Source organism: Rhinopithecus roxellana, chromosome 17 (genome assembly GCF_007565055.1).
Source record: "Rhinopithecus roxellana isolate Shanxi Qingling chromosome 17, ASM756505v1, whole genome shotgun sequence".
In the NCBI taxonomy this organism is placed as follows: Eukaryota; Metazoa; Chordata; class Mammalia; order Primates; family Cercopithecidae; genus Rhinopithecus; species Rhinopithecus roxellana.
Genome location: NC_044565.1, coordinates 111,076,897 through 111,092,176, shown reverse-complemented (window position 1 = coordinate 111,092,176; position 15,280 = coordinate 111,076,897). Strand labels below are relative to the sequence as shown.

Here is a 15,280-nt window from a genome sequence, read left to right as displayed (position 1 = left end):
CATGTAAATTTAGAATATAGTATTTTGACAATATACACTCAGACTAAAGAAAAAACAAGAACCCTAAACAGACACCGTACTCATTTTTTTTATGGCCGTATCAGTTAACAATTTTGAAACTAATTTATCTGTATTCTAGGATTGAACAAATCAATACACTTACGGTAGATAGATAACTGGGGCCAGATTTCTAATTGTTGGAGAATGGACAGAAATAGAATAGACAGAACACTGGTTTTTTATCAAAATTGGAGGCATCAGTAACTCTTGGTTTTTAATATACACAGATACAAGAGTAGGAATATGTTTGTGTAAACTGTACATATTTATACACATAAACAAAAACATTTTCTTCCTTTTACTAAGAGAGTCTAGAGACAGTGACACCTCACTAGTAATGACACCACCTGTGACGGTTAATACTGAGTGTCAACTTGATTAGATTGAAGGATATGATACAAAGTATTAATCCTGGGTGTGTTTGTATGGGTGTTGCCAAAAAGAGATTAACATCTGAGTCAGTGGGCTGGGGAAGGCAGATCCCACCCTTAATCTGGTGGGTACAATCCAATCGGCTTCCAGCAAATATAAAGCAGGCAGGAAAACATGAAAAGAGAGACGGGCCTAGCTTCCAAGCCTGCGTCTGAGTTCTCCTGTGCTGGATGATTCTCGCCCTCGAATGTTGGACTCCAAGTTCTTCAGTTTTGGGACTCAGACTGGTTCTCCTTGCTCCTCGGCCTGCAGACAGTCTATTGTGGGACCTTGTGATCGTGTAAATTAACACTTAATAAACTCCCCTTTATATATTTATCCTAATAGTTCTGTCCCTCTAAGAGAACCCTAATACATCATAGTAGCAATGAGTACGCATGGCACATAAAGATTAATTTTTCAATATTATCTTCCACTAAAACGAAGCAGGGGTCTTTTGAGAAATAGGTTGTTCCAGGGCTGTGGCAGGAAAATTCAAAACAAGCCTGGAACCTCCTAATGAACCAGAAAGTAGGAAGTGCTCAATGATTGTTGGGGACATGTAAATGACACAGAATAGACCTAACTACGCACGTGTGATTTTTTTTTTACGACAGTGCAAACGATGAAAATACCTGGATAAAAATGAACCATGACCTCAATCTTAACTTCAGTCAGAATGTCAGCTAAGAAACATAGAAAATGTGATAGAATTTTTAAAAAACCCAGCCAGCGCAATAACTGCTCCAGGCAAGAATCATCAATAGATTCTAAAACTATTCAGAATTTCATGTAAAACACAGTACTTGCATAGTCTCAAAGTACTTCTCTGCAAGACACTTATGAATTATAAGAGAAAAATGGAACGAGACATCAAGCGCTTCCTGATAGGATGCACTGGGAGAGACATAAACTTCAGTAATATTCCGCCAAAAATGCAAATTCTGAATCAAATAATGAATAAATATCAGAAAACTCTAGCTGGGTTTATTTTATTTATTTATTTATTTTGAGACGGGAGTCTTGCTCTGTCTTGCCCAGGCCAGAGTGCAATGGCGCAATCTCAGCTCACTGCAACCTCCGCCTCCTGGGTTCAAGCAATTCTCCTGTCACAGCCTCCTGAGTAGCTGGGATTACAGGCACACGCCGCCATGCCCTGCTAATGTTTTGTATTTTAGTAAAGATGGGGTTTCACCGTATTGCCCAGCCTGGTCTCGAACTCCTGAACTCAGGCAATCCACCGCCTCAGCTTCCCAAAGTGCTAGGATTACAGGCCGTGAGCCACCGTGCCCGGGTCCATCTGGGTTATTCTATAAAATAAATGGCTTCTACTCTTCAAAAATGTCAAAGTTCTAAGACAGTAAGAAAGACAAATCAATTGTTCTACATTAGAGACTAATGTTGAGAAATAGGTTGTTCCAGGGCTGTGGCAGGAAAATTCAAAAAGAGAAGTGAAAATTAAATATGAGGGTCTGAACCCTGGACCCAAAATTTTTTTAAAATAAAAGACGTTAATGGGACAATTTACAAAATCCCAATGAGGGGTCTAGATTAAAAAGCAGTATGAGACAGTCTTAATTTCCTGAATTTAATGAGTATATGATGATCTCTAAAACAATGTTCACAAGAAATATACACTGAAATATTTAGGGGTAAAACAGCATCATGTCTACAAATGATTTTCAAATGCTTCAGAAAAATTACAAATAGATGCACATGTATGTATAAAAAAGTAGCTATGGGGAGGGAAGGAAAAGGAGAGAGTTTAAAAAGCGAGATCAGGAATGATAAAGCAAATATGAAAAAACTAACAAATGAGGAATTTGGGTCAAGAAGATGTAAGAAATATTTGTACTATTTTTCCATCTTTTCTCTAAAATTATTTCAAAACAAAAGGTAAAATATTAAATACAAAGTTAAAATAAAGTTCTTGTAGACAAAATACGCTTGGGTCTCGCTTTTTAAATATAATCTGACAATTGGTGTTGAAATTATTCATTTACTATAGTTTCTGATATGTTTGGGTTTAAGTCTACCATATTGCCATTTTTTCTATTTTTCCCATCTGCGTTTTATCTTGTTCTGTTTATGCCATCTTGTTCTGTTTATGCCTTCTTTTAGACCAACTGAGTATTCATTTAGTATTTCATTTTATCTTCATGACTAGTTTATTGGCTATAGCTCCTGTTATTTTTTTTTTAATGATTTTAACGTTTCCTGTGGAGCTTATTTCATATTATCACAGTTTAACTTCAAATAATATTATACTACTTTACATATCATGTAAGAATCTTACAACTCAATTCTTTCATGCAACCCTTCTGTTCTTTGTGCTGTTATCACACACGTAATGTATACATGCTATAAACAATTATTTTTGTTTTTAAATCATTGTTTTTAAAATGTTAGAAATTAACATTTTCTTAACCAGAAAACATTTTTTATATTTTTCCACATATTTTTGCCTTTATTGATAGTCTTTGTTCTTCATAGGATCTGTGTTTATACCTGAGATGGTTAACTGTCTTTAGCCTTTAACATTTCTCAAAAGTGCCAGTCTACTGTAAATTTTCTCAGTTTTATCTGAAAACGTCTTCATTTTTTTGAAGGATATTCCTGCTGGATGCAGTGTTTTAGATTAGCAATTTTTCCTTTTGGTACTTTAAAAACATTATTTCCTTGGTTTGGGGGTTGCATTTGTCCTTGATGAACAACCACCAGTCATTCTTATCTTTTGAACCACTATATTTAGTTTTCTTACCTGGCTGTTTCTCTATTTGTGATTTTCAACAACTTGAATATTATCTGGCTTGGTGTGACTTTGTGTTACTCTTGCTTCAGGTTTATTAAAGTTCTTCCACAGCTACTCCCTCTCCCAATTCCTGGGAGCTCACTTACACACGTGTTAGACTGCTTGCTACTACTGTATCAGAGGTCACCAAGCATTTATTTGTTTTTTAGTTATTTTTCTCCCTGCGCTTCAGTTTAAATTACTGCTGTCACTGTCTTCAAACTCACTAAGCTTTTCTTTTGCAATGTCTAGGTTGTTCTTAATCCTATCCAGTGAAATACTCATTTCAGACACAGTATTTTCAACTCTAGAGGCTTCATTTTTTTTCTTTTTTATATTGTCCATTTTCCCTCATTATGTTCATGTCTTCCTTTAAATCGCTGAACACATAAAATTGATGTATCAAATTCTCTGTAGGGGAACAGGCATCATCTGGCTGCCACCGGCCCTCCTCAAGATAAACCTCTATAACACAAAGCCTGTAGAAAATGAGATCTGCCAATGTCCTCTGGATGTTAAACACATCCAAATAGCTCTGGAGGATATCGGAGACACCACTTCTGATGAGGTTATAAAGCATACGTGTTGATGAAATGACAAAATGCAATCTCAAAGAAAACAGTGCTTTTGAAGAGGGTCTTATAAACAGATGCTGTAAGCCTCTCGGGGTTTACTTGTAGGGGTATCAAGACACCTAAGGTATATGTTAGTGGTCCATATGGTTATCAGTTTTTCATTATCATCAAAACAGTTTGCCAGGCCCAAGTCTGCAAGACCTTGATCTTAGACTTCTGAGCCTCTAGAACCGTGAGAAATAAATGCCTGTTGTTTAAGTCACTCAGTCTATCGTATTTTGTTATTGCATCCTGGGCTCACTAAGACATGTTTTAGCGCTTAAACCAGTCCCATACCCAATCTGCATACTAATTTGAATTAAATGTTTACCCAATTCATGATCCTGGTCACACACACACACAATGTAAAATGTGACAGTTGTAAATTGTGTCTACAAATCTAATATTCCTGCCATCAGTAGGTGGGGAGCTCTTTCTCCCCTCCCTTATCTTGAATCTAGGACAACCTAAGTGACTTGCTGACGAATGGCGTACGGCAGCGGAAGTAATATTGTGGCTTCCAAGGGCAGATTAAGGTGATCCAGCTTTCACTAGCTTCCTCTGGGATATTCACTCTTGGAGTCCAGCCATCATACTAGGAGGAAGCCCAAACTAGCCCATGTGAAGGCCACACAAAGAGGCCGACGTATAGGCATTCTAGTTGAGAGCTCAGCTGAGGTCCCAGCTAGCAAACTAGCATCAACATGTAATGAACATGCCTCCAGCTCTCAGCCATCAAGTCATTTCCAGCTCTGAAATCTCCCCAGCTGAGGCCCCAGATCATGGAGGAGAGACAAACTGTCTTTGCTGTCCCCTGCCTGAATTTCTGACAGAGTTTGAGAGCATCATAAAATGGTTATTTTATGCCACTAAGTTTTATACAGAGTAGATAAGTAGAACGAGATGAGAACATGATTATGTACTGATGTCAATTCTTCATTACACTAGGAAAATACTTAAAGCCCAGATTATGATCACGAATGAACATCCTCATCTTCATAAATGTAGTGCAGTCTAATTCCACAGCTCATTTCCTAATTGCTGGAAGAAAGCAGGAAGAGGCACAAGATAACATATATGTTTTTGTCACCATTCTTTTGGCTCTAGATGTGGTTAGACAGTTCTAGGGTTCTTAAGATGGTCCAGCCAAGGAGGAATCAGGCTAGACACGCAGTGGTTTGGACACAACCCAGGCCAGTGTTAAATATTTGGACAGGAATCACAGACAGGGCAGGTCCCCATAGGACATATAACATTAGGGAGAGTGACAGAACAATGGGGAAGAAGGGCCATGTTACTGCAGAGATAAAAGAGTGAAAAGAGAAAAAATAGTGAATACTGAAGAATTTTCATTATTTATGAGGTAAGAAGTTTTAATTGTCCTACTAATAGTCTGAATATTTTACATTTCTCTCTCAAAACAAAATTCTTTGTTGATGCAGTCTGCATTTTGCTAGTCTGGAGACATTCACAGATGTACTTTAACATGAAGGCCTAGGAGGAACAAATGCTTCCCTGTTCCTGCTACCTCAGAATGGAAACTGCAGTGATGACAGCAAAAGTGGGGGCATCTTTTGTTGTCATTGTCACTTTGGTAGCTAAGTGTCTGATTTCAGTGGATATTAATAATTTTTAAAAATAAATTTGCTTTGCTGTCATTTAAGGAATAAATATACTGACAGAATAAAACATAGTTCTAAAAACACACACTGTAAAATAACTGGGTTCTTAAATTTACGATATGGGCTCCTTACCTGAAAGCCCTATTGACACCACTGCCAGCCTTTCAATTGTTACTAAACGGCGTTCACTAGAACCGGTCCTGGTGCCTGACCAGATGTTTCTGGCAAATAGGAAGAGCAACTACACCATTACGCTGAACCTTGTAAGCTAACTTCCTTTACATCTATGGTCCCCCGGGGAGCAATCATTAAGAGCTGGGAGTGAACACAAAATAGGTGCTGGAGGGACTGCTTTATCCAAATCAAAGAAAGCTCTCACTCACCTTTAGGTACCAGAACAGACTTTCACCGGATATGGAAAGAGAATCAGCACAGTATGTCTCTTTACAGATGTGAGAAGCTATCAAAAGACCAAATAATTTGGGCGTGGGGAGGCAGGAAAAGTGTCTCCAAATTCACATGCATGTACCTATTTTCCTTAACACCCGAGGTAAAACCATCCCCTGTTATCATGGGAAGCTGTATTTAAAAGTGGTCTCTCCAAGTCACAAGACTGGGTTTCGCAGGTCTGAGATCCTCCTCTGGGGACCTGCAGGCAGACCCCTGGTAACTGAGGGCAGCAATGGTCAGTACATCAAAAGCAGGGATAGCCACAAGAGAAGCCACTAAGGAGTTACACAGCTGAGTCTCTCACAAAGCAAGGGGAGTTTCAGCTCTGAGTAACAGCCCTTCGTACACGACAGGGGAAGCACGCTACACAACTGCATGAAGTGCACATTCAAACTTAAACCTGGTTTCCCACACACAATACTTAGAAATAATCATATAATGTGATTTACAATTTGCTATTCCTTCTTCACCAAAAAGAGCAAGGGGAAAGTGGAGGGGAGAACCACAGGAATCCCCCAGAAGGAACTGAAAGTATGGCAGTGATCTTACTAAATACACTTACCTTTTCTGCTGATATGAACTGAGTCCAAGTGTTGTCTCGGTCTGCAAAAGGAATAAAATAATGATTAAAAAACTGAAGCCAAATATTTATACTACAGACACAGGGAATATCCAAAATATTCTATTTTACTTCCAACATTCATTTTATACCCACTTTGGATTTTAAGGTTAAACCTGGTCTCCAAATCACATACAATGACTAGATCAAATTGTAAACACACATGAAGTAACAGAAAGGAATGTGATGAATTTTTATCCTGAAAACAGTCCCCGTGATAATCACTTTGTGAGGCTGCAGTGCCTCGGACTGTTGCCTGCTCACTAATTGCATGCCAGGTGCTGGTGGTTAACAATTCCCACTGTCAAGGAACTCAAGGTACAGTGGGTGGTGTGTGTGAGGGAGAGATAGTCATTAAAAAGTACATATTTATACACTGAAATAGGATTATCAAAATATTGAAAAGCTGCTGTGAAGGGGAATAAATAGTTGCAATACTTAAATACATCATGAGGGAAGGCCGGTCTGAAGAGATAATATTTACATAAAAACCTGAAGGATTAAAAAAGCAGTGTGGCAGCTGGATGGGTGGTGGTACAGAAAACAGCACATGTGAAGGCCTTCACAGAGGGCAGAGGTTGGTATGCTCAAGAAACAGATGGCAGGTCTCTCTGCTGGAGCTGGGAGAGGAGGAGAAAATGAGACTGGAGGGCTAAGCAGAGGCCAGATAACGCTCTGCCTCATAAGGAAGTCCTGGGAAGAAGTTCGGTCTACTTTAGGTTTTAAAGATAAGGAAGACAAGAAAAAGTAGGAAGTTGGAGGCAATAGCTGTATTTCAGGTGATGAAGAAACAGAAGTTCTTCCTGATGTATGAGACAATGCCAGCACTACAAGGAATACCATCAGTGACCTTATCCCGAAAGGTGACCTGCTACATCAGAATGAGAACAAAACAGCATTATTTTTCCCAGTCATATATATTATTTTGTAAATGTTTTGGAGACTATTTATGCAGGAAATGTGGCAGACGCAGAAAACTGTCCTAGTTTTTTGAAGATGTGTACTAGGTAAAGTGTAAGGGTGTCTCTCATTTTCTTTGAAATGTCTTGGCAAAATAATGTGTGTGGGGGGCTGTAAGGACAAAGCAAACAGCAAAATGGTAATAACTTGAGTCTGAGTGGTAAATGAGTTGGTATTGGTCGAGCTCTTCTATTTTCTGTAAAGAAAAATTTAACTTTTTATTATGAAAATTACATATATTCCCTATGCAATGGGAGAAAATATTTATAAATCAAATATCTGATGAGATTAATATCTAGAATATATCAAGAACTCCTGCAACTCAGTAACAGAAAAACAATCAAACTAAAAGGTGGGCAAAGGACTCAAACATTTCTCCAAAGAAAATACCTAAATGGCCAGTAGGCACTTAAAAAGATGCTCAACATCACTGACCATTAGGGAAATGCAGATCAAAACCACAATCATACCACTTCCTACCTGTTTGGATGACTACTATTTAAATTTTTAAAAAGAAAATACGGATCTTTGGCAAGGATGTGGTGAAACTGGAACCTTCATGCAGTATTAGTGCGAATGTTAAAATGGTGTAGCCACTACAGAAAACAGTATTGTGGTTCCTAAAAAAAATTAAACATAGAATTACCATAAGACCAGCAATCCCACTTCTGTGTATATACCCAAAATAACTGAAAACAGGGGCTCACCCACATTCATGGCAGTATTACTCACAACCGTTAAGGGGTAGGAGCAGCCCAAATACCCATTGACATGTGAACAGATAAACAAAATGTGATTTATACATACAACAGAATATGATCCAGCCTTAAAAAGGAAGAAAATTCTGACACATGCTACAACAATGGGTGAACCTTCATGACTAATGAAATAAGTCAGTTAAAAAACACAAATACTGTATGATTCCACTTAGGAGGTATCTGGACTCATCAAATTCATAGAGATAGAAAGTAGAATGGTGGCTGTTAGGGGATAAGGGGAGGGAGGAATGAGGAATTACTGCTTAGGTTTCAGTTTGGGAAAACAAATTTCTGGAGCTGGATGATGGTGATGGTTGCACAACAATGTGAATGTATGCAATGTCACTAAATTGTACACTTAAAAATGGTTAAAAGGGGCCAGGTGTGGTGGCTCGTGCCTGTAATCCCATCACTTTGGGAGGCTGAGGTGGGCGGATGACCTGAGTTCAGGAGTTTGAGACTAGCCTGACCAACATGGTGAAACCTCATCTCTACTAAAAAAAAAATACAAAAATTAGCTGGGCGTGGTGGCAAGTGCCTGTAATCCCAGCTACTCAGGAGGCTGAGGCAGGAGAATTGCTTGAATCTGGGAGGCAGAGGTTGCAGTGAGCCAAGATCGCGTCACTGCACTCCAGCCTGGGCGACAGAATGAGACTCCGGTCCAAAACAAAACAAAAAAAGGTTAAAGTGGTCATTTTTATATTATGTCTATTATGCCACACACACACAAAAGCAACAATCATCAAGACAGTGTGGTACTAGTATAAAGATTAATCAATGGAACTGAACAAAGTCTAGAAACAGACACACATGTATACAGTCATTTGGTTTTCAACAAAGGGATCAGCGGATTCCGTGGAAAACATACATCTTTTCTAAAAATGGTACTGGAACAACCAGACGCTATGGTTTGAAAGCGTTCCTGCAAAATTAATGTGTTGGGAACTTAATCCCTGTGCCCTCAGGAATGGATTAATGTTAACTCTGCCTTCATGAATAGATTAGTCTATGCATTATTATTAATTACTTTTTAATCTATTAATGTTGCTACTGTGGGAACGATTTGCTATAAAAGTAAGGTCTCTGTGGCTCTTTTGCGCTTGCCCTCTAGTCATGTGGTGCCCTCCGCCACTGAGGCGTGATGCCCTTCTACAGCACACTGAGAAGGCCCTCACCAGATGCCGGCACCATACTCTTAGACTTCCAGCCTCCAAAACTGTTAGCTAACTAAACATTGTTTCTTTATACATTACACAATCTGTGGTATTCTATTATAGCAACAGAAAACAGACTAAGACACCAAACAAACCTATGTTGGAGGAAAATGCTCTTTTATCCTTAACACCATGTACTCAAAATAATTTCAGATAAATCACAGTTCTATGCATAAAAACTAAAATTATAAAGCATCAGCAAGAAAACACAGGACACTATCTTTGTAACCTTGGAACAGAAAAGATTTCCTGAACAAAAAAAAACACTATCAATAAAGGAAAAACTGATAAATCAAACTTCAACAAAATTAAAAACATATGCTCACCAAAAATATGCCATAATGAAAATAAAAAGGCAAATCATATACTGAGAAAATATTTGTAAATCATGTATCTGATGAATGACTTATATGCTGAATATATAAAGAACTCATGAAACTGAGTAAGAAAAGAACCTAATATTTTAAAGTGCAGAATTAAACAAATGTTAACTACACATGAAAAGATGCTCAGTATCAATTTTGAAGAAAAAGGAAATAAAAACTACAATGAGATACTACACACCTATTTTAATGTCCAAAATTAAAAAGAATGCCCACATAAAATGTGGTGAGGACGCGCGGCAACTGGAACTGGCACATATTGCTGGTGGGAATGTAAAACAGATGAACCACTTTATAAAAAGCTTGGCAATCTCTTTTTAAATTTTTTTTTTTATTATACTTTAAGTTCTAGGATACATGTGCAGAACATGCAGGTTTGTTACACAGGTATACACGTGCCATGGTGGTTTGCTGCACCCATCAACCTGTCATCTACATTAGGTATTTCTCCTAATGTTATCCCTCCCCTAGCCCCCCCACCCCCCAACAGGCCCCAGTGTGTGATGTTCCCCTCCCTATGTCCATGTGTTCTCATTGTTCAACTCTCACTTATGACTGAGAACATGTGGTGTTTAGTTTTCTGTTCTTGTGTTAGTTTGCTGAGAATGATGGTTTCCAGCTTCATCCATGTCCCTGTAAAGGACATGAACTCATCCTTTTTTAATGGCTGCATAGTATTCCATGTTTGTATATGTGCCATATTTTTTTTTTATCCGGTCTATCACTGATGGGCATTTGGGCTGGTTCCAAGTCTTTGTTATTGTGAATAGTGCTACAATAAACATACATGTACGTGTCTTTATAGTAGAATGATTTATAATCCTTTGGGTATATACCCAGTAATGGGATTGCTGGGTCAAATGGTATTTCTAGTCCTAGATCCTTGAGGAATCACCACACTGTCTTTAACAATGGTTGAAATAATTTACCCTCCCACCAACAGTGTAAAAGCATTCCTATTTCTCCACATCCTCTCTAGCATCTGTTGTTCCCTGATTTTTTAATGATCGCCATTCTAACCAGTGTGAGAGGGTATCTCATTGTGGTTTTGATTTGCATTTCTCTAATGACCAGTGATGATGAGCATTTTTTCTCATGTTTGTTGGCTGCATAAATATCTTCCTTTGAAAAGTGTCTGTTCATGTCCTTTGCCCACTTTTTGATGGGGTTGTTTTTTTCTTGTAAATTTGTTTAAGTTCCTTGTAGATTCTGGATATTAGCCCTTTGTCAGTTGGACAGATTGCAAAACTTTTCTCCCATTCTGTAGGTTGCCTGTTCACTCTGATGATAGTTTCTTTTGCTGAGCAGAAGCTCTTTAGTTTACTTAGATTCCATTTGTCAATTTTGGCTTTTGTTGCCATTGCTTTTGGTGTTTTAGTCATGAAGTCTTTGGCCCAAGCCTATGTCCTGAATAGTACTGCCTAGAAAGTTTTCTTCTAGGGTTTTTATGGTTTTAGGTCTTACGTTTAAGTCTTTAATCCATCTTGAGATAATTTTTGTATAAGGTGTAAGGAAGGGATCCAGTTTCAGTTTTCTACATATGGCCAGTCAGTTTTCCCAACACCATTTATTAAATAGGGAATCCTTTCCTCATTCGTTTTTTGTCAAAGATCAGATGGTTGTAGATGTGTGGCATTATTTCTGAGGCCTCTGTTCTGTTCCATTGGTCTACATACCTGTTTTGGTACCAGTACCATGCTGTTTTGGTTACTATAGCCTTGTAGTACAGTTTGAAGTCAATTTCTTACAAATTAAACATACACCTACCATATGACCAAATCACTCCGCTCTTAGATATCTGCCCAAGAGAAACAAAAGCATTTGTCCATACAATGAACGGCGTGTACATAAATGTTTGTAGCAGCTTTGTTATAGCTCAATATTGGAACAGCCCAAATTTCCACCAGCCCAAACTTCCATGTATCCAGGTGAACAGACACATGAATTGTGTTATATCTGTACAATGGAATACTACTCAGCAATAAAATAAGCTACTGATAAACAAAACAACACAGATTAATCTCAAAATAATTATGCTGAATAGAAGAACCCAGACCCTCGAAAAAGTACATTCTGTATGACTTGATTTATATAAAGCGCTTTAAAATGTGAACTACCTGTTAGTGACAGAAAGCAGACTGGTGGCTGCCTAAAGATGAGGAGTGTAAAGGGATTACCAAGGGGCACAAGTAGACTTTTAAGGGTGATACGTATGTCCATTATCTTGACTGTAGTAATAATTTCACAGGTACATAAATATGCTAAACTTTTTAAATTACGTAAACACATGCAATTTATTGTACGTTATTCATACATCAATAATGGTTGTAACAGAATTCTAGAGCATGAGAAGCTATGGTCTCACATGAAGTCTACAGAAAAGGAACTCAGGAAGTGTATCACTCATGTGCACTTTCTTGAGGAGAAAAAAATTATCATGAAGACAGAATCTGACCACTGAAATTACTCATACAAAGACTCACAAATGAGGAATTTGCCTTATGAAAGATAAGCAGATACTCGATGCAAAGGATCTGTGGAAATCAGGTTAGAAAAGCAGAAAATAAATATTGTTTTTGAAGTCTATGCCACAACACAAAAATAATCATTTAACTGTAATAAACAAGAATAAACATCTCAGAACATGCCAACACACCCTTAAGTGTTATGAGAATAAGGAAGATCACCATAGACACTATTTTGCTTCTGAAGTCATTTAATAAAGGCTTAAACTTATCTTAAAAGTGTACCTGAAAATTGAGCCCCATTATCAAGAGATTAAAACCAAAACCAAAACCAATATGAATGCATAAAAAGTGGATGGAAAAGATTAAACACATCTACAGTGAGATTAAATAAGATAAACTCAACTGTCTGTATAAAGACAAAAGGATTCCGTCAAACAACTGGAACCCAACTATAACCACTTAATACAAAATCCAGAAAAGTCAAAGGTCAGCGAATGAGCAAGAATACACAATGAATAAGGATAAAAACAAGCAAATAAGGATTACAACATTAATAACTTTACAATGTAAAGATATGTAAAAACTGTCATAATTCAACAGTGAAAAGGAAAAAAGGAAATGGGAAAACCAATGTTGTGACTGAAATGTAAGCAAAGGGCAAGAAGACAATTCACTAAAGAAAAATAAATGGCCAATAACCATATGAAAAAGATGATCAACCTCATTAGACAGTAACGCAATCTCTAGAGGACAGGGAAATGCCATAGTTTGCCATTTGACTGGCGGGACCTTTGAACCTCATGAACTCATATCCAGAGATAAGGGTCTATTAAGAGTACTCAGAGCCCTCGAAAATGCCCGCGCCATGCATTTTTTTTAACCTTCTATCAAATGTAAGACACTCCTACAATGTTTCAAAAGCAATTTCACTGAATCACAGAAACTTTAGTCAACTAGATGCAAATTCTCTTCACCACATCTCTTTAGAACAGACAAGACATAACAGGGGTGTTGTTTCACCTCAGGTGTTAAGGAAAATATGCACATGCATGTGAACTTGGAGACACCTTTCCTACCTCCCCACCCGCAAATTCTTTGGTCTTTCAGTACCTTCCCACCCATGCTGCTGTCATACTTAAGGGCTTCAGCTTCAACCTCGCTCCTCACTAGGCTGTGGATTCCAGATCATCTGAGCACAGCTTCTCTCAGAACACACTCCCAATTCCAAATGGGGATATGCGGGAGGAAAATGGACTCTTCTTCCAATCAAATAGACCAGCCGTGGCAAAAATAGATGTAGTATGCTTTAAAATACTATTAAATTCTTTTATAAAACGGACACATCTGATAATTTCATCCCTATAACTCAATGGTTCTCAACTGAGGGCAATTTTGTTTCCCTGGGGGCATTTGGCAACATCCAGAAGCATTTTTCTGGGTGTGGGTTTTTATTAACACCAAAAAACACACTGGACAAATTCTAGAAGAGTTAAAAAACTAAGAGGCATTTTTGTTTGTCACAAATCATGGGGCCACTAACATTAAGTATGTAGAGTCCAGCCTGCTGCTAAACACCAGGTAATGCACAGGACACTCTTTCTTCTACCCTACAACCAATTATCTGGTCCAAAACGTAAACAGGCCAAGATTGAACAATGTACTTTAACCTCAGTTTTATAGAGATATCAATAATTTAGATGTTCATTTGTAGTAACATCTCCTCGCATTTTAATTCAAAGTGCATTACTGTCTTAACAACTGTGTTTGTATTTCCAGTGGTCCTTGCAGCTCTTAACACACTGGAGGTAAATACAGAATTCATTTTACAGATAAAGAAACTAAGCCTCTAAATGTTTTACATTAGTAAATGATAAGAGAATTCAAATCCTTCGATCTGGTCTAGTATTGCATTCATATAATAACATATCCTTGACAGAACTGCGTATGCCTAAAACCAACTTTTAGCTTACATGAGCTGAAAGTTGGCTATGTTATTGCTAACAAATTTTAAGATGGCCATACTTCTATACTGCATTATTATTAAACAGAAGATTTAATCTTGCTAGAAAAAAAAATCAGCTAAATGAAATTCACTTCAGAATGAGGTATGTGGCAGTGTGTACACGGCATGGATGCTTAGAGGTAAGACAAGGTCTGCACACCCTAGAATTTAAGCTTCTTGATGGTACAGGCAGCACAAGCACACAAACCCGGGGTACCAGAAGCCATAGCAGGCGCCACGTGAGTACTACCTACATACCAGGCAGCTTTCCCCAGGGAAATACCTGGGAGCCAGTTTCCTTGCAGGTGATGAGACAATGCTTCTCTGTCACCTTTAGAGATAAAATTACATACTTCCTCCAAGACTGGGTTGGGGGAAGGTAGAGGATGAGGTCTGCTTTTGATTATGAGGATCTCAACATGTAATCCTACTTCTCATCAAGCCAATCTCCCCCACAAAGTTCTCTGCAAATCATCTCATAGTGAAAATGGATGACATCTGTGAGGCAGTTTTAAGAATTTTTAACTCACAAAAGGGGTCTTTCCTGACTTTCTAATTGTTTTGCTTCCTGTGCTTCTCTGTGTGTATTTTTAACATGAATTTTCACTGAGATAACTGTAGATTCATATGCAGTTGTAAGAAGTAGTAAAAAGAGCTGTATTTTAACTCAGTTTCCCCATTGTATCATTCTGCAAACACTATGGCAAAATATCACAAGTAGCCCAGCGACACTGGTACGATCCATCTGCTTGTTCAGAAGTTCTGTTTTGTATGTCCTCATTGGTGTTTGTAAGTGTGTTTAGTTCTACACAATTTTCTCCACTGTGTAGGTTCATGAACACCACAGTCAAGACACAGAACAGTGTCAGCACCCTGAGGATCCAGTGTGTCGCTTTTATAATCACACTCATCTTCCTCCTGCCCTCCC

The 15,280-nt window shown here is 38.1% G+C and overlaps 1 protein-coding gene across 3 annotated transcripts in view; it reads right to left on the bottom strand.

Moving 5' to 3' along the window:
- Positions 1-15,280, bottom strand: part of TMEM131 (transmembrane protein 131) — a 247,756-nt gene that overhangs the window by 150,058 nt on the left and 82,418 nt on the right. For all 3 annotated transcript variants that reach the window (XM_030920866.1, XM_030920868.1, XM_030920869.1), the window contains exon 3: positions 6,511-6,551. In XM_030920866.1, the coding sequence (XP_030776726.1) occupies positions 6,511-6,551 (41 nt within the window). The remainder of the gene's footprint in view (positions 1-6,510; positions 6,552-15,280) is intronic.